The following is a 9278-nucleotide window of genomic DNA, read 5'->3' as shown; positions in this document are numbered from 1 at the left end:
TGGCGGCTCTGTGGAACCCCGGCATCTTCTCAGCTACTTCCCAGGTACGCGGGAGCCTGGGGCAGCAGTGGGTCTCAGCTAGTCGTGGCCTTGGGGAAACAAGGCCCAGCTCCTGCTTTTTGCTGTTTACAGGAGAAACAGTCATCGTAAACCAGTCACACAAATCGTCAGCATTTATTTCCTGGGTTCTAGGTGTCACTTATCTTGGTAGAAAGGGCAGAGAGTTAATCAAGATGGTTTTGAGCACAAAAATCCCTTCCCTAAAAATGGATCTGTGAAGCTCCAGGAGGGAACCTCAGAGCTGCATAGATGGTCCAAGAGTTTAGCTCACAATGGCTTCCAAAAAAAAAAAAAGTAAATTGTCAGCTCCCTCCCTTCTCTGCTGAGAAAAGGTTGAAAGTTTCTAAAAAGTTTAAAAGTGCTTTTTAAAAAACAGGGTAAGAAGGTGTCCTGACTCAGAAGGCTGGAAAGGCTGGAGACAAGGGGGCTGAGCTGGGACGTGATCCCGCCCGGGCTGCTCACCCCTGGGGCCAGGACCCAGCCCCTGAGTCCCGGCACCTACTGAATAAATTACATCCTTGCGGTTACAGTGTCTTGAAATGTACCCGGGCGCGGGGGGAGGTGGTGGGGGCATGGAGCCTGGGGGTGCGGGCAGAGGGCCTTCCAGGGAGGGGGCCGCGGGAGCCCCTGGGCCCGCCTTTCAGTCTGGCCCTGCTTGCCTGGAACACACTGCTCAAAGCAATGCCAGGGATCCGGGTTCACGGCGCAGCTCCCGTCCAGCCTCCTTGGGCAAGGTCACGTTCAAGATGAGGTGGTGCCATCGCTGCTCTTGGGCTGGCTGCTGGCTTCCTTGTCTGAGGTGCCCACCTCTGCCTGTCCTTCTGCAGAGGAGAGGGAGAGGGACATAGTCACAAACGTAAAGGGTAGAAGGTCTGGCGGGGCCTGGCCACAGCGGGAACAGTGTGGATAAGCCTGAGGAGCAGGACAGGAGCTGGACTGGGGTGGTGGCGGACAAAGGGAACTCTATCTGGGCCTGCATCCTTTTAATTTCTACAAACGAAATGCATCTGCTGTTACTAGTATGCAGTGGTGGTAGTTTAGTCTAAGTCGTGTCTGACTCTTGTTACTCCAGGGACTGTAGCCCACCAGGCTCCTCTGTCCATGGGATTTCCCAGCCAAGAATACTGGAGTAGGTTGCCATTTCCCTCTCCCGGAGATCTTCCTAACCCAGAGATTGAACTGAGGTCTCCGGCATTGTAGGTGGGTTCTTTACCAACTAAGCCACAGGGGAATAATTAAAATCAATGAAGGGCCAGGATCATGGATGGATGCTATAAGCATCAGGTGAAGAGCTGTTGAGGGTCAGGATATTTGAGTGGGTTCTCCAGGGTTGGGGCGGCGGGGAGAGGGCATGTGAGGTTCTAGCATGTGACGGGTGTTCAGCAAATGGTAATTCTTACAAGACAGGGAAAAGGGCATCAGATGACGCTGGCTCAGGACTTCCCTGGTGGTCCAGTGGTTAAGACTCCATGCTCCTCATGCACAGGGCCCAAGTTCAATCCTTGGCCAAGGAACTAGATCCTATCAGCAGCAACTAAAAACATCAGCCAAAAAAAAACATCGAAGATCCCACCTGCTGCAACTAAGACCCAGCACAGTCAAATAAATAAATATTTAAAAAATGAAGATGCCAACTCAGGGGAGCACCAAGGGTGGCCTGCAGAGGGTCTAGGGTGGAGCCTGAGGCTGTTTCATTGTGCTGTGTCCTCCCTAGACCACCCCTATCTCCCTCTCTGGGCCCCCCCGTCTTTGCATCCTTAGGCTGAGCCCTTTACAGGATGAAGGAGAAACTACCATGTACCAGGATCCCTAGGCTGCAGGCTAACAAGTACTTTCCAGGTGATCACACAGCAGCCTGGAGGCATGATGAGGGTCATAATACGATTTGAGTAAGAAAAACCGAGGTTCAGAGGAGAAAATTGAGGCTCAGAGAGGTGAACTGAGTTGCCTGAGAGCCAAGCGGTGGAGGGAGCAGTGACCTTTCCCTTGACTGAAGCCGGTCCCTAAAGCATCTCTCTCTAGGGTTTATAAAGGCCCGTCACTGCTGCCACCTCTTTCTGCCCTGACAGCCGTCTTGGGGAATGGGGTGAGTGGTGGGGCGGGGATGTGGGAAGAACTTGGCCACCAGCCCCTCCGACCCCGCCTATCCTGGGGCGCTGCCTGCAGCAAAGACTTGGTCCCATAGGGTCCTCCTGGCCTGCCAGAAGCCCGACAAAGCAGCCAGCACTTGGGGCAGGTTTCCCAATGTGTGACACCCTGCTGGGTCCTAAGCCTCCCGCCCTGGCAAGCAGAACATTCTAGTCAGATTCCCAGGACCTGCTGTTTGGCCATGTCCTTGCTGGAGGGCCTCGGGCAACAGAGTTATCCTCTCTGAGCCTCTAATTCCTGATTCAGGAAGTGAGGATGACGACACTTCCAGCCCTCCGCAGTCGCCAGGCCCCAGGGGACAGCTTGCCCAGGGGTAAGGCTTCCCCTCTGCAGGTCCCAGCTCTCTTCTGGCCCAGACAGAAGGTCCCCAAGCCCCCTTGGAACGGACTCCCTTGGGGCCAGTTTCAGAGTATGATTTGGAAAATTTCCAGTCACATACTGCCAGGCGGTGCATTCGTATTCCTTCATGTCCTGCTTGGTTGTTTATGTCTCATTATTTGGCCAAGTAAGGAAACACTGGTGCTCCCCACAGAAGGAAACACGGGAGCAGACAAAGGTTTGCACACAAAGGGCTTGAGAAGCCTTAACACACGGATGACCTGGGGAAGCCTGGAGGCCAGGCCTTCAAGGACAGGTGAAAGCCTTGGTTCCTCCTCCCTCACCCGGGCTGGGCATCTGTCTCCCAGGAGATTTAAGCAAGCAGATGCTCCGGGGCCTTCAGCACCTGTAACTTCTGTAACCTAGTGAGTCCGCCGGACTGAGCACGCCTTGTAAGACTTGCAGGGGAAGCTGCTCGTTGCAGGGCCTACTAGAAGGTTCCCTGGCCACTCACTGTAGCCTGCACTCCACCAGGAGGGCTTCGCTGACTTACAGCCAGCAGTACTCCTTCCTCAGGGCCCCTTCTTAACGGCCTGTCACCTGGGCAGACAGATGCCAAGACGCCCAGATAACCTCAGGGATTTCAAATTGGATGCGGGTGGGAGCAGGCAGGAGAGGGCCTGGGTTGGTGGATGAGCCGCTACACTGAGGTTGAGGGAGGCAGAAAACAGTCCAGCAGGCAGACGCAGAGGCCTGGCAGCCAGTCCCCTGGCCGCAGGCCCGGCGTGGCAGCTGGACGTGCTGGTCAGCGAACAGCCACCAACCAGGCACCCCTGATATGAACCAAACACTGCCAGGCCCCAAGAGGTCAGGATGCGGGTCCCAGAGGATCTCTGGGCTCTGTGGGATCATGGAGGTGGCCAGAGAAGGTGCCTCCCCCTTCTGGGAGGGCGATGAAGTCAGAGGAGACTTCTCAGCAGAGCAGTCTGGGCTATAGAACAAAGAGGAACAGCCAGACTGGCATGGGGAGGCCAGGAAGGACCAGACAGGGAGAGTGCACGGAGGCCCACTGGGGATTTTCAAGAAACGGGAGTCCCTTCCTCAGCTGGATCAGAGGCACAGGGGAGAAAGATGGGCCTGGAGGCTGGAGGAGAGCAGGTTCAGACCCGGGGAGGCTCCAGAGCCTGGGGAGATCGGGCCGCAGGATGAGGGAGGGCTGACCACAGATGGATAGGACGGTGTGAGGATGGAGGGAGAGGCTCCTGGGGCAGCCAGGAATGGGGGGAGGACGTTCTAGCAGAGGAAACTGGGAGATGAAGGGGGCCAGGGGATGAACTGGAAGAAGCACGGTGGGACGGAGGCTATAGATGAATCCTGCTGGCAGCTGTCTGGGAGGAAGGCTGCGGTGAGGGTGGGCCAGGGAGGCCTGGGCAGAGGCTGCTGGGAGCAGCCTGAGCCCGGTGGTGGCCGTGGGGACAGAGAGGAGCAGAGGGACTGGGAGGGGAACCGACGGGGCCTGTGGATGGGCAGGGAGGCTGAGGGGCAAGGGAAGCGCTGGGATGCCTGGCCAGAGGGCATGAGGATGGCCTGAGATGCTGGCACCCTCCTGCCTGGGGACTGGCTGCCCTCCGCCACTGACCCTGGGCTGCGGGCCTGATTTAAAGGCAGTTTCTTCTCTGAGAAAGAGGGGGGCAGCCTGGGACTTAAGAGGCCAGCCCTGGAGCCCAGAAGTGGGTCTCCTGCCCCAGGTGCTCAAACCCAAGTGTGCCCGTGGGTTCCGACCTGCGCCCTCGAGGGCCAGCTCGCCCATGTCGCCAGCCAGCTTCCGCACGCTCACGGCCTCGGAGTCTCCCTGGATGTCAGGGACCGCATTCCGGCGGCCCGTCCGGTCACAGGAGATGAAGTCCGAGTAGGAGGACTCGACCTCCATCATGCCTGTCGCATCGCTCTTCACGCCTGTGGAGGCAAGGGCAGGAGGGCAGAGGTGAGCCCAAGCGTACCCTGCAGAGAAGACCCAGCACTGGCGGCTTCTGACAAAATGACAACTGCTGCCTTGCTCATGGACCACAAAACAGAAAGCACAGGAAACTGCAAAGAACAAATTAAGTCATGCATAATTTTATACCCCCAGAGCTACCACTACCATTTTAAAGGACATCTTTTTTTTCCTCTAAAGTTCATGCTAACCCTCTACACATTTATCAACACCATGTACCAGGCACTGGCCAGGGGCCACAGATGCAGCAATGAACAAGTCAGCCCCAGTCCCTGCCCTCAGGGAGCTTACAGTCGGTTGGGTCATTTAGGGTAATTAATTTCTAACACCTAAGTTTTAGCCACGGTGCTCGGGGTTTGCAGGGAGAAAGCAGGGTGCCAGAAGAACAACCAGGGCCTGACCAAGGCTGGGGGACAGGAAGTGATATTTTAGCTGAGATTCCAGGAGGGATAGGTAGAGGAGGAGTCTAGGATTGCAGAGAAGAACGCGTGCAAAGGCCCTGCGGAGGGAAGGCATGGTGGGTGTTAGAAATGCAAGGGCCGTGACACTGAGACGCCCAGGACACCGCTGAGCTGGGCAGGGCCCTGTTCGCATCTGCAGCTGCTCCCTCAGGACGATCAGATCAGCATTTTCAAAGATGACTCTGGCCCCTGGAGTGAGCAGGCCCAAAAGGGGGCCAGTTACGGTATGAGAAAGATGGTGGGAGGAAAGAAGGAAGGAGGTGGTGATGGTCAGAAAGATTCTAGATGTGATCTGGTGGATCAATCACCAGGACTTGACGTGCAGCTGATGTTTCTGATGTGAATACTGCAGGTGGACAGAGGATGGCTTGTGAGACGCCGGGTGGGTGGGGAAGAAAGACGGGTAATTAGGCTTTATCACTACAGTCAAAGTGAAAGAGGTAGTGGCTCAGTCATGTCAGACTCTTCGTGACCCCATGGACTGGAGCCCACCAGGCTCCTCTGTCCATGGGATTCTCCAGCAAGAATACTGGAGTGGACAATCATTCCCTTCTTCAGGGGATCTTTCCAACCCCAGAACTGAACCTGGGTCTCCTACACTGCAGGTGGATTCTTCACTGAGCCACCAAAGAAGCCCTGTTGTTACCGACACGGTTACAGAGACGGTGGTCAACAGCCCTGCTGGTTGATTCTACAGCTGAGAGAGAGGAGAGCCACATGTATAAAGAACCACATGCATGTGAACAAAGACCTGGAGATCATAGTATAGTATGCTGTCTTTTATAGTTTACTGTTGGAAACTCCCTAAAGCATGTCCTGAAGATGATTTTTGCACATGTGCTTGGGTATATCATAAAATTTTTGAAGAGTCCCCCTAGACATGAACACATCCCTGCTGGCTCAGACAGTAAAGCGTCTGACTGCAACACAGGAGACCCAGGTTTGATCCCTGGGTCAGGAAGATCCCCTGGAGAAGGGCATGGCAACCCACTCCAGTGTTCTTGCCTGGAGAATCCCATGGACAGAGGAGCCTGGCGGGCTCCAGTCCATGCGGTTGCAAAGAATCAGAAACAACTTAGCGACTAAACAACAACAAATAGGCAGCACTAGGTCTTTATGTAAATATTTCAGCCTATGTCTAGCTATTTCTTTAGAGTACATTCCTAGAAGTAGAATTGCTAAGCTAAAGGGAAGGGTGAAATAATGTTTAAGACACAATATTTTGACACATTTGCCTTCCTGAATGACATAATGGTATTTATAATAACCGAAAAAGATGAGTAAATAAAACTCATAAGTTCAGTTCTGTTCCTATTTATATTCCCACCAGCAGCCTGTAAAACTGTCCATTTATCTGCACCCTTGTCAAGAATGGATACTGCTATTATATATATATTTTAAAAGGTTAATCTGCTAAGGGAATAGAAGTATCTCCCTTTGAGCACTGATGATTTTCTGAAGGCAATCAAATCACACAGTCACCACAGGGATTCTGGCCACTGGGCAGACCCTGAGTTAGGAAGCGGGGGTTGGGGGGGGGTGGGGTCTAAGACACTGGCCTGACCATAGGAGTTCACAGTACTCTAGTTGAGATGGGCCCAGCAAATCCCAGTTCCAAACATATGAAGGCAAATGCCAACGCTCTTCATAGTGTGAGGATGTTTACTGTACACGGTCAGTGACAGGGAAGCTCCCAAATGTCCCTGAAAAGGCTAGGCATTGCATGAATTATAGAGTATTCAAAAAATAACCTATACTGGGTGGACACATACTGATGGCAAAGTGTCAGAGATAAACTATTAGCTGAAAAATTCAGGAACATTCTTGGTGGTCCAGGGGTTAAGACTCAGCCTTCTGAAGCACGGGGTGTGGGTTAGACCCCTGGTCCGGGAGTTAAGATTCCCACATGCCTCACAGCCAAAAAGCCAAAACATACAACAGAAACAATATTGTAACAAATTCAACGAAGACTTTAAAAATGGTCCACCTCAAAAAAAATATTAAAAAAAGAGAAAAATTCAGATTGCAACACCTTAGAGAAAACTCAGTTTCAGCTCATACAACTCAACAACACCAAAAGAAAAACAACCCAATCGAAAAATGGGCAGAAGACCTATACCAACATTTCCCCAAAGAAGACATGCAGAGGGCCAATAGACATGTGAAAAGATGCTCAAAATCACTAATTATTAGAGAAATGCAAATCAGAACTACAAGGTACCACCTCACAGAGGGTATGGAGAAAAAGGAACCCTCCTACACTGTTGGTGGGAATGTAACTTGGTTCAGCCACTGTGGAAAACAGTATGGAGGTTCCTCAGAAAACTGATATGATCCAGCAATCCCGCTCCTAAGCATATATCCAGACAAAACTCCAATTCAAAAAGATGCATGAATTCCTATGTTCATAGCAGCACTACTCACAACAGTCAAGACATTGGAGACAAACTACATGTCCACTGACAGGTGAATGGATAAAGGTGTGGTACATACTCACAATGGAATACTGCTCACCCATAAAAGTGAATGAAACAATGCCATTTGCAGCAACATGGATGCAACCAGAGATGATCATAGTAACTGAAGTGAGTCAGAAAGGCAAATACTATGTATGCTATCACTTATATGTAGAATCTAAAATATGACACAAATGAACCTACCTACACAACAGAAGCAGAAACAGAGAACAGAGCAGTGATTGCCAAGGGGAGGGGGCTGGGAGGGACAGAGTGGAAGGTTGGGGTTGGCAGATACAAGTTTTTATACATAGAATGGATAAACCAGGTCTCACTGTATAGCACAGAGAACTATATTCAATATCCTGTGATTAACCATAATGGAAAAGAATATAAAAAACAATGTATATGTGCATGTGTATGTATAACTGAATCACTCTGCTGTATAGAAATAATTTAAAAAATATTGTACATCAACCACACTTCAATTTAAAAAAAAAAGAAAGAAAGATAACCCAGTTTCTGTGGAGAACAGAAAGATACAAGAAAAACACCTTGCCAAATGTGGTACTTTGTGACGAAGAGGAACTTCCACGCCTAAGACTAAATTTTTTATAACGGAAGGAGTTTGTATAAGCCCAACTCATTGTGCAATGCTTTCAGAAAGTAACCGACATTGGCAGGAAGCTCCCAGAAAGCGCCCAGGGTGGGGCTCAGTAAGTGGTGTGTGTGTGTGTGTGTGTGAGAGAGAGAGAGAAAGAGAGAAAAGAGGGACTGGTCAGTATGGAGGGCTGCACCCACATCTCCCCACAACCCCAGGCTGAGAAGAGACACCTGGAGAATGAATGAGGAGGAGACAGGGAGGCATCCTGCAGTAGGAAGAGTAAAGAAAAAGACACGTGACCTGTTCTGCTGTCAGACCTTGAGCAAGATTGCCCCCTCTGGGCCTCCAGGTCTGTAAAAGAATGAAGGATGGGTCAGAATTCCAAGGCAATCCCCAGAGCTCCAGCAGGGGGCGCACCAAGCCAATTTTTCTAAGCTGCCTTGAAAGAAAGAAGTTGCCCTAGTTGTGTTGCTGGCTGCTTCTTGGCCAAAAAAAAAAACCAACTCCAGACTCTGAATCTGCCAAGAGATGGTTCTTCCGTAGGTCACGGAAGGTTCACTCCTACACTCTCCCTCTGGGGAAACTGCTGAAAGCTCCAGAACTGGGGAGTGGCCTGTGGTAATGACAGCAATAACAGAATAAAATTTATAATGATAGGTCTAACCACAATAGTAAAAGCAACAGTAATCAAATCACTACGTTTCCTGTACCTCGCTTACTAAATTTCCACAGCAGCCTCTGAGGTCTGTGAGGTGAGTTGATCACCACGACCTGGGAAGGTCTGTTTCAGGTGGCAGGACCCATAACTGCCAGAGGGAGGGAGACCCTGGGCAGGCCACACCAGCTCCCAAGCCGGCTCCTCGGGGCTTTTCCCCCAACTAGGATGTGGGCTCCACGAGAACCGGTATTTCTGTCTGGGTTTTCACCAGGCCAGGCCAAAAGGCCTAACCCCAGCAGCTGAACCACATGCTCTGGGTGCTCCATCTTCAGCTTCTCGCCCAGGGCCTGGCAAACAGTAGGTGCTGAGGAAACACTTGTCAGATTAAATCTGAGTCTGTCCATCGCTCTATCTCCTCTCCAGCCCTCTTTCCCTGCCTGTGGGAACCAGCGGGAAAGGCCTCTGTTGGCCGTAGACGGCTGTGCTGATGGTCCTGTCCAGGTCTCCAGTATCTGACACTGTGGGACGGATGGAGTTACAGGCTCCATCAGAAAGGCCAGCGCCCTGCTCGAACTAG

The 9278-nt window shown here is 51.7% G+C and overlaps 1 protein-coding gene across 8 annotated transcripts in view; it reads right to left on the bottom strand.

Moving 5' to 3' along the window:
* Window positions 1–155: 155 nt before the first annotated feature.
* Window positions 156–9278, bottom strand: part of PKIG (cAMP-dependent protein kinase inhibitor gamma) — a 77242-nt gene continuing 68119 nt past the window's right edge. For all 8 annotated transcript variants that reach the window (XM_020911466.2, XM_020911474.2, XM_020911472.2 and 5 more), the window contains 2 exons: window positions 4309–4482; window positions 156–881 (listed from right to left, as the gene is read on the bottom strand). In XM_020911466.2, the coding sequence (XP_020767125.1) occupies window positions 802–881; window positions 4309–4459 (231 nt within the window). In that variant the 5' untranslated portion in view covers window positions 4460–4482 and the 3' untranslated portion in view covers window positions 156–801. The remainder of the gene's footprint in view (window positions 882–4308; window positions 4483–9278) is intronic.

The sequence above is a fragment of the Odocoileus virginianus genome, chromosome 9 (genome assembly GCF_023699985.2).
Source record: "Odocoileus virginianus isolate 20LAN1187 ecotype Illinois chromosome 9, Ovbor_1.2, whole genome shotgun sequence".
In the NCBI taxonomy this organism is placed as follows: domain Eukaryota; kingdom Metazoa; phylum Chordata; class Mammalia; order Artiodactyla; family Cervidae; genus Odocoileus; species Odocoileus virginianus.
The sequence above is the reverse complement of the archived record's forward strand: the minus strand, read 5'-3'. Positions and strand labels throughout refer to the sequence as shown.